General features: G+C 35.6%; 1 protein-coding gene across 1 annotated transcript; it reads left to right on the top strand.

The window, feature by feature from the left end:
- Positions 1–18,355: 18,355 nt before the first annotated feature.
- LOC306646440 (palmitoyltransferase ZDHHC17-like) lies at positions 18,356–24,077 on the top strand (the record flags this gene model as incomplete). Its single annotated transcript, XM_079115067.1, is given in 3 exon segments — positions 18,356–18,411; positions 22,358–22,821; positions 22,824–24,077. Coding segments are annotated over 3 exon segments (1,140 nt in total). The 3' UTR covers positions 23,444–24,077.
- Positions 24,078–24,332: the final 255 nt, after the last annotated feature.

The following is a 24,332-nucleotide window of genomic DNA, read 5'->3' as shown; positions in this document are numbered from 1 at the left end:
GAAAAAATGTTCAACATCCCTAGTAATTAGAGAATTGCAAATCAAAACTACCCTAAGATTCCATATCATCCCAATTACAATGGTGATTATCAAGAATACAAGCAACAATAGGTGTTGGAGAGGATGTGGGGAGAAAGGTACACTCATCTGTTGCTGTTGGGGTTGCAAATTAGTGCAGCCACTCTGGAAAGCAGTGTGGAGATTTCTCAAAACTTGAAATGGAAGCACCATTGGACCCAGCTATCCCACTCCTTGGCCTATACCCAAAGACTTAAAATCAGCATACTACAGAGATGCAGGCACATCAATGTTCATAGCTGCTCAATTCACAATAGCCAGATTGTGGAACCAACCTAGATGTCCTTCAATAGATGAATGGATAAAGAAAATGTGGTATATATATACAATGGAATATTACTCAGCCATAAAGTGATAAAATTATGGCATTTACAGGCAAATGGATGAAATTGGAGAATATCATGCAAAGTGAGATAAGCCAATTTCTAAAAACCAAAGGATGAATGATCTTGCTGATAAGCGGATGAGGACACATAATGGGAGTTAGAGGGGGCAAGAATGGAGGAAGGAGGAACTATATAGATGGAAAAGAGAGGTGAGAGTGGTGGAGGGGAGGAAAAAATATCAAAATAAATCAAACAGTATTACCCTATGTAAATGTATGATTACACAAATTTTATGTCTTTACTCCATGTACAGAGAAACAATGTGTATCCATTTGTTTACAATAAAATTTTTAAAAAAGTAAATCCATCCAAAAAAAAGAACTGATCAGAAAAACATTAACCTAGTTATGTAAGATCAAAACTCTGAGCTCAAACAATATACCATTTAAAAAAAACAAGAATCCTAGAAGAAAAATTGTTAATGACCATTAATTATAGTATGAGAGAGTGAGAACAAGACAGGCAAAGGGGGAGGAGAGGGAAAGAGAGGGAGAAAGAGGGAGATGAAGAAACAGAGAGAGAGAGTCTTAAAACCATTTTCCTGTTTTTCAGTCAGAAGTTTTAAATGGACACCTTTCTCATTCAGTCTCAGGTTGGTCTCTCGCTGAGCCTGCTAGCTAACATTCCATTGCAAAGGAAATTGCTGCATAGGGAATTTTAATCCTTGTTAAGTTCTTAGCTTGGGTTTGAATGAACAGGTGAGGACTATTGCCAAATCCTTGAGGAAACATTTTCTAGGTTAATTGAGATCTACCATCTGGTACCTTAAAAGTAAACAGAAATTGTGATTGAGAGTCTAGGGTGTACAGAAAATGTCATATTTTAAATCTAACATTGTAAGATACTGAAATTTCTTAATGAATTTTGCAGAGTTTGGAGAGGAAGGAGGCTAACCACTTCTCTATTTGGGAAAGATCAGAGAGGGAGAAAGAAATATGAACTGTGAACCCTCCCTCCACACCAGCAACCTCCCACAGGGGTGCTAGAATATGCGCTTGAGACCTCTTGGCAGGAGAACTGGGTAGAGAAGGCAGATGTAAAATCAGAGTGGGGCAAAGGAGACAGAGGTGCAAGGGCCAGTGGGGCCTCTGCTACAGGAGGCCAGTATGGGGGTAGATCACTTTCTGGGTCAGAGTTGGAGAAGGAGGAGGGATTAGGAGGGGAGAAGAAGCCAAAAGAAGGTGTTCAGGTTTGCAGAAACAGCAAAGACTCACAGAAGTTGTATGCCATTAAGTGACCATTTTGATTGATTTTCTGAAGGATACTGTGGTCAAATATCATTACACAACTGAATAAACTTTTGGTGGCTGTAGGCCAGGTGAATAAATTTAAGATTATCTTGCAGAAGACACTCCAGCAGTGAATCTGCCAGAATGGAGGACCTGGATATCCCATGACTGATAAACAGCCAGTCAGTGTCTAAGGAATCACAAGGTCACAGACTAGTTAACTGGAGATGAGAAGACAGCGCATGATGGGAGTTTTCACCCCCATCAGTGTGTGCCAGGCAAAAGGCAAGGGAGTTAAGGATCTGGTGGCAGGAATTTTGAGGGAAAAACTAAAGGGGAGCCTCAACCCAAAGAGGGAATCTCCACCATAAAAATCAGGGATCCACCCATCAGATAAGGTCAACTAAGGGGTCAACAGTAATTGTAAAAGTCGTGGCAGGTGGAACACCTATTCCACAACTGACTCAGGGGTACTAGACCAAAAGTCATGTCTCACTTCAGCAGAGAAGTGTTTAAATTGATGTATGGGAAACTTACCAATCTGAAACTGGTGATGAGTATGCAACCAAGCATCAGGGTGAATGGAATGTGAGACCAGCATCAGAGGTTCTGGGGCAACAGATGGGATTTCACTCATCTAATTGGCAGTAGAAGAGCCCGTCGAAATCACGGCACAAATCAAAGCACCCAGAAACCATTCCTGATGTGGGAACACACACAAGAGATTTTATTAAGCAGAGAGGTAGAGTGTCTACAGACAAGGGTGTGAGAGAGAGAGTGGTGGCGGAGCTACCACTCTATTTTGTGGGGTAATAAGAATCTGACCAATGATTGACTAGGAAGTTTGTGGGATAACAATTTAGGTTGTAAGATGGTGGTGGGGCAGAACAATGGTGGCAGCAAAATGGCAGATCTGATGCCAATACCATCTATAAACAACTTAATACAACCCAACTGGAAAAGGGAGGAGGGAAACACAGGCCATATAATTCTCACAGGTGGGAGGGAAAACAGGAAGCTGAAGGACACAGCTGTTATAATTTCCTTAGGTGAGGGTTCAGCAAACATGTTTCTCTAAGAACCAGATAGCAAAGAGGTAGGTTTTACAGGCTCCATAGTCTCTTCCACAACTGCTCAACTCTGCCCATAGAACTGAAGAAAATATCAGTCAAGATGTAAACCAATCAGTGATGTTCTCCAGTAAAATTTTAACTAGAGAAACACAAAACAGGCAGAGGGTGGGGCAATGAAGATTTGCCTTTGGGGCAATAGTTTGAGTAGAATAGCAGTAGTAGTAACACAAGAAGTAGAAAAATAGTAGTAATTGTGATTTGCACATACTGTTCAGAACAAAACCCCATTCTTGTAGGAAAGTAGAAGGAACAAGTTATAAATGGGCAGTGAGCTAAGAACTGAGCCAGAGGCAAAATTTAAATTGAGGCCTGGGACAATCAAGCCTGTGATTTTATTCATGCCTTTATTAACTCTAAAATGTTCACCTCATTATCCAGGAAATTGGAAACTGGAAGATTGTTGACCTGTCATATATTCAGACATACTGAGTTTCTGCAGAAGGAGACAAAGTCATGGAAGGCTAAGAGGCTTTCTAAAAATCAATCATTGAAAGCAAAATTAAATCTATCTCTTGGTTCCTGTGCACCACTACTACACATGCCTCCAGTAATAAGAGCAGCAATTTTGGCATCTGCAGAGCACTTATGACATTCTTTAAATGTCCCACTTATTCTTCATAACAACCCTATGATAGAGACAAAACTGACTTCTCTGATCTTATAGTACATGTAAGAAATGAAGCCCAAAACAATAACTGATTTTCCAAAGATCATATAAACAAGAGGAGGTGGAGCTGAGATGTGATCCCTGTTTTCTTCTCTAAGCCCAGGTTCTGCACCATCAGACTGTACTGACTACAGTTTCCTGTTTACTTCACTGTACTTTAGGGCTTGAGGGAGTTGCATTACATCCCTAAGGAGTACTCAGAATTATCTGCAGTTTTGAAATAGTGATATGCTGAACTTGGAGTGTACAGCATCAAACAGGAATTAAGCAGTGACTGTGCTGTCACCATAATAATCATCTAAGGTCTTAAAGTTCTTAATACAATGCCTGCCCCCAAGAACAGCTACAAATTGTTTCTACAGGAGTTCCCTTTTAGGAGCCATCTAGTCTTTTGGAATAAATTGTTTTCTAATAGTGCTAGTAGGTATCATTTTTCTCCTCCCATTCCCATTCTCTAAGCTCTTGAATAACTGGAGATTCAGAAACAGACAAACAGTTTTAAGTAATAAGAATCCACAGATTCTTGTCCCATTTACACAATTTTGAAGCTCTAACAGCCTGTAAAATCAATAGTGGACACCTGATCAGAAGGCTGCTGAAACAGAGTAAAGGCAGAGAATTTTCCTGGCCACAGGGCTCCTTTGTTCTGCCTTTTTATAGTCCACTCACCTTTGACACTCCATTACTTCATTAATGCCCAGTAACCTGCAATTTGCATATTTCAATAATGTTCTATAAATGGAATCAACAAGTTCTTTTATTAATGACAATGATACATTACTAAGAGAAATGCTATGAAAATAAATTTAGTTCTGTTCATAAAATATTTCAGCCTTGCCTAGCATTTGTAGGTTATCTAATCTTAGATTTTTTTTTACTTACCCTACTTCCTTCAAGATGTAGAACCTTTAACAGTAGTAAAGAAAAGACACAATTACAATAAGGCAAGTTTTGTACCCCCCAGGAGCTATAAACAGGAAGCTTGGCCAATCACATTGGTTTGCACAGGGACTAAGAAAAATTCACTGTAAAAACTGAGACAATCTAGGACAATCTAGACTGAGCTGGTTACCCTGCACTCACACACACAACCTCTGGACATATGGTCTAAAAAGTCATTCTTTCATCCTCTTATCCTTTTTGATGGTAAATGAATCAATCCTTCAATACCAGTAGAAATTTATAATAGAAAAGATTCACAGTAAGTCAACAAAACCAGAAGACAAAGGAGATAGGGCCCAAGAATAAATCCTATTTCTTAAACATTTTCTTTAGTTAAAAATGTTAAAAAGGGTAAAGGTATGTATGAAACAAGTTTCAGCTTGTTTATTTTCAACCTGAAAGTACTCCATTTGGAGAAAAAAAACATGGATTTTCATTTCTCTGATGTGAGATAATTTATTTTCATTACAAATCATACACTAAAAATTAGTATTATTTTACTTGATACACAGCAAGGGTCAAATAATTTTACACTCAAATAGGTTTTAAAATATGAAAATAACATTATTTATTTAATTATCAAATTAAAACTATCACATCTAATTATGAAAGTCCAAAGAGAAATCAAATGGGTGTAGTTGTTTTCTGATGCATACATGTGCATCTGTGCAGTCACACACATTTATAAGTATGTTACATAGCTTTAACATATTAGCATGAGACACATGTGGAGGACACAGAGGACAAAATATTTTTTGCTTCACTTTCAATGTTAATGTGTAAGGCAAGGAAAGGAAGCAAAGAGAAGGCAATGTTCTCACTCCCGGTTCCATACCAAGGAACACACCAGGAATTTTCTATGAACTTGTGATCCTTCTGCCTCAGCCTCCTGAGCCACAGAGATTACAGGTGTGTGCCACCAAGCCTGGCTCAGATAATATCTTTAAAACCTGAATAAACTACAACTCATCTCACAGAATTTCAGTACTAATAGTTCATTTCTACATACTGTTACTAAGAATTTGGACTCTTGTTCACAAACGGATTAAGGCAGAAATGTTTACACTTCCAGATTGCATGAGGGTAGTCACATATACAAAATGAAATTTTTCTTTCTTAGAGATGCTTGTACTAACAACAGAATAATTTTACCATTGTCCCTACCTTTGTTGGAAACATGCAAAGAAGTAATAATATAGAAGCCCCAACCCCTGATCTCCAGGGATATGTTCCAAGACCCCCAATGGATGTCTAAAATCATGAACACTAACACCACCCCCTAGTAATTTTTTCTAGGTAGCTTCAGTGTTGCCACAGAGTACTGGAATTTATTCATTCTTAATGTTTTATGCCCTGGTGTCTCCTTTGCATCACTATCCATATGTTTTGTGGCCATTATTAAATAAAACAAGCTTATTTGATAAAAATATGTGATACTGCAACAATCTAATAACATGGAGGTAGCATATACAGTATGGGGACACTGGTCAAAGGTATGATTTATGTCCTCAGAGAGATGGAAGATTTTATCCTGAGATTCTGAGTCATGTGCCCAAGGACACATGCTGTGATGTGTCAGAGACAGGATTCAAATCCATGCAGTCTGATTTCCAAGATCACATTTTTTAGCTACCATTTTGACCATTTACTCTTTTGAATATTTACTAGTTATATATCTTAAGATGTTAAGAAGAACAGTAAGATAACAAAATTGTACTAAATCAGGAACATTTTCCATGAGCAATTCAGAAATAGTACTTTTTAAAATTTAATCACTAGATGCTGTTAAAATTCCATAACTGCCACAATTATTTTCTTCTTCACAATGTAAAAAAGTGACTAAATTATACTCAGGGCATTTACAATTTATTCAAATTCATAAAGATTTGTAATAGGTGAAGGGAAAGCACTAAACAGCTAGACAGTCTACCTAAAATAAAGCATCAAAGATAAGCCAAAGGTAGGGTACCAATACTTCTTTCTCTTAAAATTTAATAAATGTGAGTATTGTTTCACATTTATTTATACAGTTAAAATTCTTAAATTTATCTGAAGTTTAACTCAGTAAGGTTAACCCACATACAGAAACTTCAAACAAAATTATCATTTCTCTTTGTCCATTTTAAAATTAAGAAAATGTTATTAAATGTATTGAGAGTGACTTGGTTGTTCAATGTTCTTGGCATGAAAGATTTGCAGAGAGAATGCCAAATTCTACAGAGAACAGGTAAATGATAACTTAGATCACTAAATTGAGCAATAATGGTTTCTCAATGATTTCACAGATTGAAGGATATGTGTTAAAAAGACCATGAGCACAGTCTTCACAAAGGTATTTTCTAAACACCAAAATAACTCAGCATAGGCCATTCTCAAAATTGATTCATGCATTAAGTTATAGACCACAACTATAAAATATAAACATTGTATATGTCACCAGAGGACATAAATTATCTCTCAGATATCATAATTTGTCTTTTCTAGTAATGGACAAGTCTAGACTGAAGAACGAAAGATTCATGCTCTCAAAAGCTAAGAAAATTCTAAGGATACCCCCTCACTTATCACCTTCCAAGGTAAAACAGTGCATACCACCAGCAAGCAATAAAACAAATCACTAAAACATGAGAAATCAATCTGGATGAAGCATGAACTAGTGCTTCAATGGTTGTCTATTTTTACCGTTCTGATCAGTTTACAGCACATTTTTCCCCAGGGGTCTTTTTAATTTATAACTTTGCTGAGGGTGGAGCTGGACGTTTTCTCAACCAGGTTGTGGAGCTGAGTCTGTTATGTTCAGGTTTTACCCAAAGAAAATGAATGCTATAAAGACAGGCTCTCCAGTCCCATCCTCTTTTCTCACTTTTCTTCCTCATACCTCTCAAACACTGCATCTATTTTGCTGATTTCTTATTCATTTCTTTTATATGGAATTCACCTCCTATTGACTCAAGACTCCTCAATAAAGCTGGAATTATCTGAAAAGTCTGCTTCATGTTGCCTGCATGCCACCAGGCTCCCCTGATACCTTCTCAGCTGCACTTTTGTGGCATCTTATCTCTGTTCTTTTATAAATGTAGATTATTTGAGCTTGCATCTCTTCTTTCTAGAATCTCCCTCTAGAAGGGTTTGTCTACCAACATGGTTTCAAATACTCCCTCCACACTGATGAATCCCACAACTGCTTATCCAGTCCCAAATTTCCTATGAGCTCTATACCTGCATGTATGTAAATGTCCAGTTAATCTTTCTGCCTAGGGTTTTAATACATGTCTCAAAGTCATTTGAATCCAGATATCTTAACTTTAGATAAATGTATACCAAAGAACTCAAATTAGGCCCTGACTCCACTTGACACTCAACCCATTTTAATACCTGTCCATTCTCATTTTGGCATAGCTTTTTGATGTGTCCACTCTGGTTTATTTCTTCTATCCTGTCTTAACCAAGGCTGCCAATGCCAGTGGATAGGACATATGAAAAATATTTCCAAGTATTTTCTTCCAATTTGAACCTTGCATTTCATTATTCAAAGAGCAGCCAGGTTTTCTTAAACCAAATCAGATCATAGCACTCCACCTGGAAGAATCCAAACCTCTTTCACACAAAAAAGAGCCAGGTGACCATGGCCCTGCTCCTCTCACCTGGGACACCCTACTAATAGCAATGCAGCCATTCTGGCTTCCTTTCAAACCTTGGAACTTATCTGACTCCTGAAAAACTTGGCTCCAAATGGTTTACCCAATGTTTAGCACAATCTCTTTGTGTCACTGAGTCCTCTTTCAAATTTTGGTATAAATATTTTATCCTTGAACAGTTCTTCTCTGATCATTTGATTATATTCGTGTGTGTGTTTTGCTCATGTTTCTCATTGTACCTTTAGCAGACTGTGAATTTAGTGAGAACAGAAACCCATGGAATTTGACATAAAGGAGGCATCTGACAAATACCTGTTGAAGGAAGGATTGCCTTTCTTTACTCCAAAGATCTCAGACCAGAAAATGAACCAATGAAATGACCCAGTGAAGTATAATGATGACCAGAAAAAGGCAAGAGGAAAGAAAAAGAGAATTGACTTAAGGTCGTGAATGGTGTCAAAAAGCCATGCACTGAATATTACTTCTGTATTAAGTGTTCAGAATGGACAAAACATTGAGACAAAGCCTCATGGCTTCTGGAGCTAGAGAAGAGTTATAAATGGGAATGACTACAAATGGGAACAGGGTTTTCTTTAAGAGTAAAGGAAAATTTCTCATAGGCAGTTGTATACATGCATAACAGTGTGGATGTGCTAATAATGTCAATTTGATGGTGGGAAGATCACAACTCAATAAAGCTCTTGTCTAAAAAAAACAGTACATGAGATGAATTGCTGTGAGGCAGCTATAGCCCTCTCACTAGACCACAAGTCCTAAAGACTGATTCCATTTTATTGATCTTTTAATCTGCAGAGCCTTGTACAGAGGTGAGACTTACACACTGAATAAAGGTTGGACAGTAGGGACCATCTTTGAAGCAAATAATCAAACCATTAGACCTAGCTAGGCTTTGGTCATTCTGATTACAGCAAAGCATGAGCCCTCATGAGACATGATTTCCCTGATAAGAAATTTGGTAATTCACAAAAGACTCTCAAATTTGTGCCAGTATATGATAATTATGCACATATATACAAGTTCTATGTGGTGGGCAGTCCAACTCATGATCCCTGAACTTCACAAATGGAGAAAAGAAACTTCCTAGAACTTAACAGTCTGCACTGGACCCTGGCTGCAAATGGCATCACAACACCAGAGACCTGGCACAAAGTGCCTTCTGCCACATTGCCACACTGTGTAAAGTGGAGATGAACCATGTCACAAGCATTCACAAAAATGACCAGAAAGTTTCCATTCAAGAGCTGAGGTTCATCCCAATATTCACCTTTAACATATAATTTGGCTTTAGTTCCTCTAGTCATTTTCTTTCCCTATCCAGTTATCCACAACATCTGTTTGATAAGGCTTCTTCTGTTTTCCTTCAGAGTATGCCATGAAGAATGAGAGTGGTCCTGCAGGTGAGTAAGAAGGGTTTGACTCCACATAATTCCAATTGCCTGCATGTCTCTCACCCCTGCTTCCAGTTTCCATTCTCCTAAGGAACTGCCACTCATACCATCCTTACCAGCACAACATCAAACAAAAAGATACACAATGGAATAATATTCAGCCATAAAGAAGAATATTATGGCATTAGAGGATAAATGAATGGAATTGGAGAATATTATGCTAAGTGAAATAAGGCAATCCCAACAAACCAAAGGCCAAATGTTTTTCCTGATAAGTGAATGATGATATAAAATGGGGGTGGGGGGAGGGGGTGAGAGAAGAATGGAGGACCTTTAGATTATGTAGATGGAAATAAGTGAGAGGAGGGAGTTGTAAAAATGGTGGAATGAGACAGACATCACTGCCCTACATACATGTATGATGACATGAATTGTATGAATCTATATCGTGCACAACCATAGAAACAAAAATTGTACTCCATTTGTGTACAATGAATCAAAATGCAGTCTGGAAAAAAATCATTAAAAGATGTGTTCACATTAGACAGTCAAAATACTGCTATATACTCACTTCACATGTAAAAATTAAAATCCCCCAAATATTAAGTTAGGACTTTCTAAAATCAGAAAAAGATTGAGGAGGACCCCTGGGTCTCAAGGTCACTTTTATCATGATCATCATGAGAATACCCAGTATTCTCTCCACACTTATTCAGATCTCACACACTTCCATTCACTCTGAGACAGTAATGTGCATCATCCACTTCCAAGGACTCTACCTCAGTGGCCACCCATCCTGCACAAAAGTGTCCAAATACATCAGCTGTTGCATTCAACTTTTAGTGGCCTACCTTTATCTCCTTAACACACTTGGCCCTGCCCATGCCCAAATGATTTCTTTTTTCCAGTCTATAAGCTTCTGGCAGACCTGACCATGAAGAATTTCAATGCCTTGGCATGAGATACACATCACCTTGAGCTCCAAGTATAGCTCTTCTCTTGGGTTTCTTTTCCAGGGATGAGAGAATAGCCTCTCCTCACATTCTTTATGTATGAGAATAAAACTTTGGTGGCCAATATTTCTCCCCAAACACCTGGGATAAGAAGAGATATGATCAGATCATCATGATGAACACTCTTTTAAGTGCCAGTACAGACTGAATCCCAGTGATCCTTAGTTCTTCCTTAGATGTGACAGGCATCCTGGAGCATTATCAGAAGTTGTGCATAAGGACCATGCCTAGGTCTGGATTCAACTACATAGCCTTGCAAAATCTTCCCAACTCCCTGTTACAACATGTCCCTGGCCAGGATCAAAACACATATGCCATTTAGGGAATTTGGAGTTTTAAGAGTTAAATTTCATAGATTACATGAGTATAATTAGCTACTTCTTAAATGAGTGAGTGAACAAATGATGAAATGACCTGCATCTGACACTGAAGGTCCAACAAAGAAACAAATAAAAGTCACTCATATTTGACTAGGTAATGAACTGCACATGAGATGCACAGTTGTGATGCCTCCCTAATTACCCAGCCAACATTAGAATGGTTTCAGTTTCCCAAGAACATCGTCACAGTGGGAGAAGGGAAGGGGAGGGCCGATGGAGCACAATTCCTAATAGTCTGCAGTGGTAGGCAGCACTTAGAAAAACCTGAAAATTTATTTTGCAACATCTACCTAAAAACAGTTCTAAAGGACATAAGAAGCAGGTGACTCTGAATATTAATGTATATTCATGTGTCTAATTAGAGTGTAATCAGCAAAGATGGGTATGTAAATAATAACATCACCACATGATGTTTACTTTACAGGCGAAAATATGTTTTCCCATCTACAATTTTATTCAACGAATAAATACTTGCAATCATAACTCCAGGAACTTAGGAGGGCAGCTACTACTACCTTCATCTGAGATATCCCATTATCTCAGCTTTGTTGAGGATAGGTATCTGACTTGCCCAAGTTCACAAAGTCACTATTTTCAGGTTTGAGACTGAATCTTTCATTCCAGTGTACTTCATTCAACACCAAATTTCCAGATGTCATGTTGCTATCTTACTTATTTATTAATTAATTCAAGAAATTCTTATCTACACTTATCTACTCTTTTGATAAATATTCACTGCTCAGTATGGGCAATCACTGTGGTTAAGTTTCTGAGCCATGTCTTTGCCTCAGGGATTACAGTTAAGTATAATTAACCCAGAATTGCAAGGTGTATACATAGGTAGGGCAGCAATAAAGAAGCACTGTTTTATAGTACATAGTAAAAACACTTAAAATGCTTCTTGCTTATGACTATTGCCACTTCAAAACATTACATGGACACAAATTTAAGAGTTTGAAAAGAGAAAGGTATGATTCAACTAACATTCCAGGATTGATAAATTCAGAATTTATTGCTCATTAAAACTCTATTTTAATTATCCTAGTTTTAAATAAAGCATTTAGTAGAGTTGGTGAAATGCAATTATGAGCAACTGACTTAAGATATGTAATAGGCTAATATTTCTTTAAAAATGCCTTATTGTCACTAGATATGTGCATGTAAAATGAAGTGACATTTTATTTCAAATAAAAAATTGGTACACAGAATATTAAACTGTTGCCATTAAACACTACATTGTCAACTGAAGTGGAACAAAGTCATTCTTAGAGTCCACCATTCTATGGCTGTTCAGTTTGCAAAGAAATAATTCCTGACCTCACACACACCTTCAATAGCAGCACAGCTTCAGCTAACTGCAGACACCAAGAGAAGATACTAAAGACCTGAGTACTTCAACTGCACCAGTGAATGATGCAGATCTCAATCTTACCCATTCATCTACTGCCAAGCAGTGTCCATACCTGATCTAACACTGCCCGTGAGACAGCCTTTCTCATGCCTCCTGACACTGACTAAGAAAATATATAATTCTTATAATAATCTTGGCCACTGAGGATTTCACTATGCACAGGGGGATCATGTGTAAAGCATAGGACAGGAAACTGAGTTAGCAGGCTGACACTATTTGCTTAACCAACTGAAAACACATTAGAAGAAATGCCAGAGAAGGAGTTTAGAATGTACACAGTCAAACTGACCTGTGAAATAAAGTATAGAATAAGGAGAAAAGTCAATGAAAAATACAGGAAATGAAAGTTCACCTCAATAAAGAATTAGAGATTGTGAAAAAAATACCAAGAACAAACCCTTAAAATGAAGGAATCAATAAACCAAATTATAAATTCAATAGAAAGCATCACCAACAGCCTAGACCACTTGGAAGTTGGAATCTCAGACAAAGAAGACAAAATATATACCCTTAAAAATAAATTCAACCACCCAGAGAAGATGGAAAAAACCATGAACAGAACTTCTGAGAAACATGGAATAAAATAAAAATACCAAATTTAAGATTTATCAGAATAGACAAAGGCATAGAGATAAAAACCTAAGGAATGAACAGTCTTTTTCAGTGACATAATAGACAATTTTCCAAATCTAAAGAATGATATGGGAAATCAAATACAAGAGACTTACAGGACCACAAGTGTACATAATTACAACAGATCCAACACTAAAGCAAATTATAAGAATAACTGACATAGAGAATAAAGATAAGACTTTAAAATCTGGAGAAAAACAAATCAAATTACATATAGGGAAAAGCCAATTTGGATTTCAATTGATTTTTCAACCATGACACTCACAGACTGAAGGTGAAGGTTTGGGGGAAAAACATATATCATATATATGGCCTTCATAAACAAGTTGGGATTTCCATCCTCATATCCAATCAAGTGGACTTCAAGCCAAACTTAGAGGGGATAAAGAAGGACATTTCATACTGCTTAAGGGAATCATACATCAAGAAGTCATAACAATTCTAAATATATATTCCCCCCAAAATGGAGCATCTACATATAAACTCTTCTCAACTTCAAGAATCAAGTGGAATACAAAACAATAATACTCACTTACTTTACTACACCTTTCTTTCCCCTGGATAGATCCTCCAAACAAAAACTAAGCAAAGAAACCATAGAATTAAATGATACAATCAATAACTTAGACCTAACAGACATATATAGAATACTTCATTCATCATCGATCAAATACACAAAGCAGTACATGGATTCTTTTCTAAAACAGACCATGTGTTACAAAACAATGCAACAATTATCCAGTACAAAAAACAGAAATACTACCCTGCATTCTATCAGATCATTACAGAATGAAACTAGAAATCAATAATAAAATGAAAATAAAAGCTGCTTCAACACCTGGATCCTAAATGACAAATGGACTGCAACAGAAATCAGGAAGAAAATTCAAAAATGTACTTAGAGGTAAGTGACAACACCTAAAAAGCATATCAAAATGCTGGGACACTATGGCAGGCCTAAAAGTAAAGATCACTGCATTGAGCTCAGTCATTAAAAGAAATAAAGGTCAACAAATAATTGACCTAACTTGACATCTAAAATTGCAAGAAAAAATAAAAAAAAAATCCACACCAAAAGTAGTAGAAGACAGAAAGTAATTAAAACCAGGGCTAAAATTAATGAAATTGAAACAAAAGAAACAATTGAAAAGATTGAGAAAATTAAAAGTTGGCTCTTTGAGAAGATAAATTGATAAATCCTTAGCTACACATTGAAGTGAAAGAGAGAGAAAACCCAAATTACTAAAATTATGATATAAAGGGAATATCGTGATGGACACTACTGAAGTACAGAAGAAAATAAAATTATTTTGAAAATGTATACTTCAATGAAATAGAAAATTATGAAGAACTTGACAAATTTTTAGATACAAATAAACTACCCAAACTAAATCAAGAGGACATGCACAATGTAAACAAACCAATAAAAACAATAAAATTGAAGATGCTCTCAAAATTCTACCAACCAAGAAAAGCCACATACTAGAGATGAATTTTCAGCTGAGTTCCACAATGCCTTCAAAGAATTAACACCAATACTCCTCAAATTATACCATTACGTAGAAGAGAACCCTTCCTAACTCATTCTATGAGTATTGTGCTAATACAAAAAAAAAAAAAAAATAGACAAAGACACATGAAAGAGTGAAAACTTCAGATCAATATCCCTGATGAACCAGACCCAAAAATCACATACACAAACACATTAAAAAGATGGTGCTCCACAATCCAATGGGGTTCCTCCCAGAGATGCAAGGTTAGTTCAACATATGGAAATCAATAAACATAATTAATCAAATCGATAGACTTAAAGTTGAGAATCATATGGTCATCTCAATAGATGGAGAAATTACATTTGACAAAATGCAGATCCACTCATGTTTAAAACACTAGAAGAAAAAGTGATAGTAGTAACATAGCTCAAAATTGTGAAAGTCTTCTATTAATTTCACAAACAAAAATAAAAAATGCCCTCTTGTTTTCCAAAATGTTGGTACCATTTTATTCTCAGAAATACCACAGGGGATTTCCAGTTGCTCCACAATCTTGCCAACATGAGGTGTTATTAGCCTTTTGTATTTTGGTCAGTCTATTAGATGTGTAACAGTATGTCACTAAGATTTTAATTTGAATTTATCTGTTGACTGATTTCTTTCTTATTCTTACTAGTATTTTGTGTATCTTAACTTGTGAACAGTCTTCAAATCTTTTGCCCTCTTCTAAAAAATGGGTTATATATCTTTTTTATTGTTGAGTTTACAAAATTTTTTACACATATTGTTTAATAGACCTATGTCAAATATTTGTTTTGGAAAATACTGCCTGTAGGGGAGTCAAATAAATATGAGACTGTGTCTGTATACTTCAACGTACAAATTCAATTTGAATATGACTTTTCTGGATAATTTTGTTGTTTTGCCATATAATACCTCACTTATTTTTAAATTTTTTTTAGTTGTAGATGGATAACATGCTTTTATTTATTTATTTATTTATTTATTTATTTATTTTTATGCAGTGCTCACAATTGAACCCAGTACCTCACACATGTTAGACAAGTGCTCTGCCACTGAACCACAGCCCCAGCCCCAAAACCTCACTGATTTTAGAAAAACTAAAGCAATCACATTGAGAAGTGACTGTAGTCTTAGGTCTGACTTAACATATCACAAGTATTTTATGCAAGCTTCTACCTCTGCTGTAAAAATCTAATCTTAACATTCACATTTTGAAAAAATGAAATTTAACATACCCCTTCAAACAAAAGTAAATCCAAGCCTTAATATAAAAGCTTTAGCTAGAATATATACAACAAATAGTGGTAACATGAACAGTGCTGACTTTTAAAGAGTAAAAAGCAACAAATTTTGTACATAGAATTATATGGGAAATTAATTTTCAATTTTTAATCTTTTCATCTTCTGTCAGCATTGGTATAAATATCTTAATAACATGATATAAAAATCTTTAAAAGGCATGAAATTTTAAAGGGATCTTTTGACTCTATAGAATATTAACCTGTTTTATGTTTCACTGTTAGCAAAAAAAAAAAAAGCAGAAATCCTATAAATTAAACATGCACATATCAACTGCTGTTCATCTTTACTGAAAGCACTGTAATTGAACATAAATATGATATAAGCCTAAAAGTGAAAAAAAATAGTTCAAATATTAAGGAGTTTAGGAGTTTTAAAGTTTTCTTTCAGAATATAGGTGGAAATAGGAAGATGGGATGAGTGCTGGGAGGAAGATAAGAGTTCAGACTTCACAGAGAAGTCAGCAAAGATTTGAGTCTTTCCCAGAATTATGTTTTGGACAAAACAGAAAACGTGCAGCATAAATACATTAAGTGGTGTCCAAAAAAATCACGAAACTGCTTTTTACAAAAAAGTCAGGCCTAGAACATTGGCTCCAAAAAACTAGTCTTTGGGTCAGGTGTAAACATTTGGACAGGAGTGGAAGTTTTAGTAGTATTTTTTTTTTAGTAGTATTTTTATGTAGTTTTACTCATCTTTGCCCATTTCTCCATTTTACTGGATGGAATTAATTAGAATTTAAATATCTGCTAAAAGAGCACTGAAAGCAGAAAAACACCTACATTGCCTGATCTTTTCCTCTCTAAACCCATAAATCAACATGAAACCATCTTTTAATGAATATCTCTATCCCTGATATATTAGCAGTGTCTAACTAATAGCATATAATATGGTTACTTGTGTCTTCATGAACTTATAGACTATGAATGTGCTGCTTAGCACTTAGTTATAAGTTTCTATTATGTTCTCTACTTATATTATGTCTGTATGCCAAGTTTTGTGCGAAGCTCCTAGTATGTGCCCTAATCACACTGTGCAGCATGGTGGAATCCAAGTCTTATTTCTGATACTTTGATCCCAGAATTGTGCCTAAAAGAATATTTACAAGATAATTATGTAAGCAACAAAAAATCTATCTACAAAATTAAATGGAGAACTCTACTTATTTGTACCACTCACAAATCCACTTTGGACTACAACTATAGAGATCCTAGTATATTTTAGTGGGAGTTGGGGACGAGAAATAAAAAAAGGTTTTTCTCTTTGCTGGCTGGTGATATCCACAACCTAAGTACCCTAGTGAAGGACACAGTGAATAAAGTAACTACCACTTTTTGGAAGCAGAGCAATCTGCTGACTTGCTTTTGCTTTCTTTCTTTAGAATTATAGATACACCTTCATACCCACACTACACTTTTTGAAATTCTTTTCTGTTAGTGCATCAAAATAAAATAAGTGAAAATGGAAGAATGCTAGAAAGACAAATATATGATTTCATGCAATTTATTTCATAAGATCAAGAATTTTTCAAATGATCAAAATTTCTGAAAAGTGAGAAAAGATAAAAAGTAGCATAAATAACCTAAGCCAGTTTTTTTCTTTTTCCCAGGACAGTAGACTAACTCCAATTCATCCCTGTTTAATAATTGGGCTGTGTGCACATATGCAAAAATACGTGATACACTGTCCCACATTTTAAAAAAATATATTTTTAGATGTTGATAGGCCTTAATTTTATTAATTTATTTATATGTGCTGCTGAGAATTGAACCCAGTGCCTCACAAATGCTAGGCCAAGTGCTCTACCACTGAGTCACAACCCCAACACCAAGTTGTTTTTGATTTTCAAATCCCCACATAGCTCAAATATGTCACTTTTTCTTTACAAAATACAAAACCTGAAATTTGTGTACTTAACATAACATTTGCTGAATTGAAATTCAAAATGAACCATAGAATACCAAAAAAAAAAAATTGAAGTACTTACCCACTGAACATTAATTTCAGAAAGTCATAATATTTAAGCCATTATATTAAATGTATTTTTATCAGTCTCAAAATTTGTCCTCCTGTCTATATTATCAAGATATTAATCAAGACTTTCACACATTTAATAATGAATATCTTAATTTCTATTTTACTCAGTCTTTTAGAACTGTTAGTAAAAATAGAATATCGATAATTAAATATTCATACTTCTTAAAGTATGAAATATTTAAAAGCTATGGCAGTAGCTGCTGCCACTGCTGGTGCCACCAGTGTCACCACCCCTGGTGCCACTGTAGCCCCCTAACTGGGACCTACAGGTCTTTTGTCAAGGTGCCTGCATGTTTGGTTTTATGTGGCTGACTGTACCTTGAGACACCAGCCAGGATCTTAAGATCCAAAATCAGGGTGCCTTCACGTTTGCCACTATCTCTACCCACTTGGGACAGCCACCACCATCTGGAAATACCCATCAGAACCTGAAGGTTCAATATCAGTGTGTCAACAGGATTGGTTGCACCTGAGGACTTCCTGCTGGGTGTGGTTGTAGCTGCCATCTTGCTGATTCTTCACATGGTCATTCCTTTGTGTGAGCACATTGCTGGTAGTCTCTCTAGTTACAAATGAGAACAACATGGAGATATTGGACTGCAGTGGGGTGGAGCTTGGGCTTGACTCAAGCCCAGATCTGTGAGTTTGCAGCTGGGTCTGCAGGGGCCAGTCTGGGCCTAGCAATCCTGTGGAGGGTCAGAGACTGGAAGCTCTTTACCCTGGGGGGAGTGTACACTAGAGAGGCTGGAGAGAGCCAGGTTCTCCCAGCTCCATGAGTCCTGAGGTGGACAAGGATGGATGGGGTTGGCCTCAATGAATCAGAAGATTGGAATAGAGAGTGAAGGCATCATGCTATCAGCTTGCCCAGCCAGCTGGTTTGGCATCCCCCAGACCAGAGCTACCATCGAATTCTAGACAACCCAACCCATTGACTGAGAGAGGAAGCTGAGAAACTTTTGAATGCCAATGGAAAAAATTATCAATTTTCCATCAAGATTTTTCTCTCACATCTCTAATTTTTGACAGCAAGTTCTCTTCATGCACCAGTTTATTGAGAACAGGAAGGGTTGAATAGTGTATTACAGTTTTGTGTATTTTTATATTTTTACTTTTTTCTTTTTTCTTTTTCTTTTATTTTGTACATCTTTTTCCTCTCCCTGTACATATTTTGTCTGTCACCCTGCATTCTTTCTCTCTATTCTCTTGCTAATACCCAACCTCTATTAATTCCTCTTTCATTCTTCCTCTAACTTTTTAGTTGTCTCTTCTCTCCTACTTCTTTCTAAAGATCACATTCAACACCACTCCTGTTCTCTCTTTGTCCACCATTTGAAATTGTGAACCTTTTTAGAAAACATACTATTCATATTGCAAACAATAATTTAACTCATTATTAGTTTATTGTAATAAAACTTTAGAAGTCTTACTAAGAGCTGTTTGGTTTAAGGATGTATATTATTTGCATTGGGTGCTATTAATATTGGGTTTCCCCCTTAAAGGCAACATACTGGAAACCTTCAGAGACACTGTAAGTCTACAAAGTAGAATTTGTGCTCCATCAGATCCACACTGCTAGATGGGAAGACACAAAAACAACATGAACAAATCAAGGGGACAAAGTGCATCAAACAAACCAACATGCTCCAATAATATATTTTATTGACAAAAACATAGAAGAAATGCTAGGAAAGGAATTTAGAATATACACAGTAAAACTGATTTATAACATAAAGAATGATGTAAGCAGTGAAATCAGAGATAAATTCAAGGAGGTGAAATCTCTAGAATAAAAAACTAGAGATTCTAAAAAGTAATCAATTGGAATTCCTTGAAATAAAGGAATCAACACACCAAATTAAAAATTCAATGGAAAGTATCACCAAAAGACTAGACCACTAGGAAGACAGGTTATGAAAACAAAATATATAGACTTGACAATAAAGTGGGAAATGCATTAAGAATCATGAACGGAACTTCCAAGAATTATGAGATAACATGAAAAGACCAAATTTAAAATTTATCAGGATAGATGAAGGCATGGAGAAACAAATCAAAGGAATGCACAATCTTCTCAGAAAATCCCTCAAACCTAAAGAATGAAATGAAAACTCAAATAAAGAGACTTACAGGACCCAAATGTACAAAATTACAACAGACTCACACCAAAGCACAATATCATGAGAATGACTAACATACAGAATAAAGACAGAATTTTAAAGGCTGTGACAAAAAATAAATCAAATTGTGTGTAGGGGAAAACCAATTCAGATTTCAGCTGATTTCTTAACCCAGACCCTAAAAGCTGGGAGGTCCTGGAATAATATATATCAAGCTCTGAAAGAAAATGGATGTCACCGAAGAATGTTATATCTGGTAAAATTAAACTTCAGGTTTGAAAATGAAATAAAAACCTTCCATGTTAAACAAGTCAAAACAATCAACAACTACAAAGCCTGCACTACAGAACATTCTGAACAAAATATTCTATGAGGATAAGATTTTTAAAAAAGTGAAAATCACCGAAGGGAGGACTACACTAAAGGATTAGTTAATCAAAAGAGAAACTAAGTCAAATTAAAAACCAGAAATAAACCAGTAATAAATTATATATCAGTAAGTTGTAAGAATAATAAATATTTATGCCCCAAATAATGAAGCATCTATATACATCAAACGAACCCTTCTCAATTTCAATAAGCAAACAGACCACACCACAATAATAATGGGTGACTTTAACACAGCTCTCTCACTACTGGACAGATCTTCCAAACAAGAATTAAACAGAACTATAAAACTAGAACTAAATGACACAATCAATGATATAGATTTAATGGACACATAAAATATTTCATCCATCAATGAGTAAGTATACTCTCTTCTAAGCAACACATAGATCCTTCTTTAAATAGATCATATCTTATGCTACAAAGCAACTCTTTAGCAAATACACCAAAACTAGAGATAATGCCCTAAAATCTATCAGAACTTAATAGAATGAATTTAGAAATTGATTATAAAATAAGAAAAAATAAAATTTTCTCTAACACCTGGAGACTAAATAATATGCTACTGAATAATGAATGGATAGCAGAGGAAAGCAGGGATGAAAATTTTAAAAATAGAGGTAAATGAGAACATCAAACACTGTATTAAAATCTCTGGGACAGTATGAAGACAGTGCTAAAAGGATAATTGAATTGAGCTCACTATTTAAAATAATTGAGCTAAATAAATGATCACACATTACATCTCAAGTTCTAGAAAAAGAGGAACAAATCAACATGAAAAGCAGTAGAAGACAGAAAATGATTAAAATCAGAGCTAAAGTCAATAAAATTGAAACAACAGAAACAATTCAAAAAATTGGCAAAACAAAAGGTTATTTTTAAAAAATAAATAAATAAAATTGATAAACCCCTAGCCACACTAATGAAGAGAATAAGAAAGAAAACTCCAATTAAAAATTGTGCTGAAAATGGAAATACCAGGATGAATACAACTAAAATACAGAAGACAGTTAGGAACTATTTTAAAATTTACACTCCAATAAAATAGAAAGTCTTGAAGACATTGACAAATTTCTAGAAACATATAACCTATCCAAACTGAATGAGAAGGACATATACAATTCACTTATTTGTTTTAAATCTTTATTTATCTTTATTTTTACAGGCTGCATTTTGATTCATTGTACATAAGTGTGGTACAACTCTTCATTTCTATGTCTGTACATGATGTAGATTCACAGGATTCATGTAATCATGCATGTACACATGGTAATGACGTTTGTCTCATTCCACTATCTTTCCTTCCCCCACCCCCTTGCCTCCCCTCATTTCCCTCTATACAAACCAAAGTTTCTCCATTCTTCTCTTCACCACCATTATGTATCATACATTTATCAGAGAAAACATTTGGCCTTTGTTTGTTGAAATTGGTTTACTTCACTTAGCATGACATTGTCCATCTCCATGCATTTAAGTGTGAATGCTATAATTTTATTTTTCTTCATGGCTGAATAATATTCCATTGTGTTTATATACCAAAATTTCTTTACCCATTTATCTTTTGAAGGGCATCTAGGTTGGTTCCAGAATTGAGCTATTGTGAACTGAGCAGCTATAAACATTGATGTGGCTGTGTTACTGTAGTATGCTTATTTTAAACCATCAAAAACCTACCAATTGGGTTGGGGAGATAGCTCAGTCAGTAGAGTGCTTTCCTTGTAAGCACAAGGCCCTGGGTTTGATCCCCAGCACAAAAAAAAAAAAAAAAAAAAAAAAAAAAAAAAAAAAAAAAACCTACCAATCAAGTAAAGTTCAGGACCAGATGGATTCTCTCAGTCAAGTTCTACAAGACCTTTGAGGAACAATGAACATCAATACTCTTCAAATTATTTCAGAAATAGAAAAACAAAGCAATCTTTCCAAACTCATTCTATGAGGCTAGTATCACTGTGATGCCAAAACCAGACAAAGACACATCAAGGAAAGAAAATTTCAGAGCAAAATCCCTGATGAACATAGATACAAAAGTTATCTATAAAATTCTGGCAAATTGCATACAAAAACCTATTTTAAAATAGTTCACCAAGGCCCCTTCTCCATCCAGAGGAAATCAAACCCCAAAGCCATTATAACCATGGATATGGTGAACCTCTTGGACGGAAAACTCATATTGATGATTATAGTGCATGGGACATAGTCAAGGCTACCCAATATGGAATATATGAAAGCTGCCGAGAATTGGTGGAAGCAGGTTATGATGTACGGCAACCAGACAAGGAAAATGTTACCCTCCTCCATTGGGCTGCCATCAATAACAGAATAGATTTAGTCAAATACTATATTTCGAAAGGTGCTATTGTGGATCAACTTGGAGGAGACCTGAATTCAACTCCATTGTACTGGGCCACAAGACAAGGCCATCTATCCATGGTTGTGCAACTAATGAAATATGGTGCAGATCCTTCATTAATTGATGGGGAAGGATGTAGCTGTATTCATCTAGCTGCTCAGTTTGGACATACCTCAATTGTTGCTTATCTCATAGCAAAGGACAGGATGTAGATATGATGGATCAGAATGGAATGACACCTTTAATGTGGGCAGCTTATAGAACACATAGTGTGGATCCAACTAGATTGCTTTTAACATTCAATGTTTCAGTTAACGTTGGTGACAAGTATCACAAAAACACTGCTCTGCATTGGGCAGTACTTGCAGGGAATACCACAGTCATTAGTCTTCTTCTGGAAGCTGGAGCTAATGTTGATGCCCAGAATATCAAGGGTGAATCAGCGCTTGATCTGGCAAAGCAGAGAAAAAATGTGTGGATGATCAACCATTTGCAAGAGGCAAGGCAAACAAAAGGATATGACAATCCATCTTTCCTTAGAAAGCTAAAAGCTGACAAGGAATTCCAGCAGAAAGTAATGCTAGGAACTCCCTTCCTAGTTATTTGGCTGGTTGGATTTATAGCAGACCTAAATATTGATTCTTGGTTCATTAAAGGACTAATGTATGGTGGTGTTTGGGCTACAGTACAGTTTCTTTCAAAGTCCTTTTTTGATCATTCAATGCATAGTGCATTGCCCCTTGGAATATATTTGGCAACCAAATTTTGGATGTACGTGACGTGGTTCTTCTGGTTTTGGAATGATATCCTTTGATTATAAAGAGCCTATCTAACACAAATTTTGTTTGTTAAACATGGTTTTTGTTTTTTGTATTTATAGTCTGAGAGGATTGAACATGGGAGCTTTTTAAAACTGAGCTCTTTTTACTTTTTATTTTACTTTTTTACTTTTTATTTTGAGACAGGGTCTTGCTAAGTTGCTGAGGCTGGCCTCAAGCTTATGATCCTCCACCCTCAGCCTCCAGAGTTGTGGGAATTACAGTGTGCCACCACACCCAGCTAAACATATATTTAGTAATAGTTTAATGTTAGGACTGAACTACTCATGATTTGCTACAGTAAAACAGTATTCCTAGAATATTAAGTGTGAACTAATATAATGTTTTTAAATGTTTCATATTTAATAGGTTGCTTTCGAAAGCCGCTTTTAACAACTATGAATAATTAATAACAATAGCTTGTTTACTGAGTTTTTAAAAAGCGTTTTCTTAAGTACATATTTAACCCACATCCCATAAGTTAGTATTGTTACTCCATTTTATAGATGATAAAATTTAGATTAATGGAGCCCAAAGACACATAGCATGTCTCTGATACAGCTGGCACTGAAACAAGTGTTTGTCTAACTGTAAATGTATTCTAAACCTTTCTATAAAACTGTGATTTTCTTAGTATCAAATTTTCTCTAAGTTAATTTTCTTTTTTGATAAGTTCTACAGAATTTCTTTTTTACTTCATTAACCATTCACTGATTACAGAATACTGGAAGAGCAAAGAGAAATTCTAGGTTTCTATCAGTTTTTGTTGTGTGTTTTAAAATTTTTAATTGGTGCTTTATTGATATAAAGGTTGAATTCACTATTATAATCTTATATGTATATAATGTAATTTGGTCAATTTCATGCTGTAGTTTCTCCCTCTTC

Source organism: Sciurus vulgaris (assembly GCF_902686455.1).
Source record: "Sciurus vulgaris genome assembly, chromosome: 16".
Classification (NCBI taxonomy): domain Eukaryota; kingdom Metazoa; phylum Chordata; class Mammalia; order Rodentia; family Sciuridae; genus Sciurus; species Sciurus vulgaris.
The sequence above is the reverse complement of the archived record's forward strand: the minus strand, read 5'-3'. Positions and strand labels throughout refer to the sequence as shown.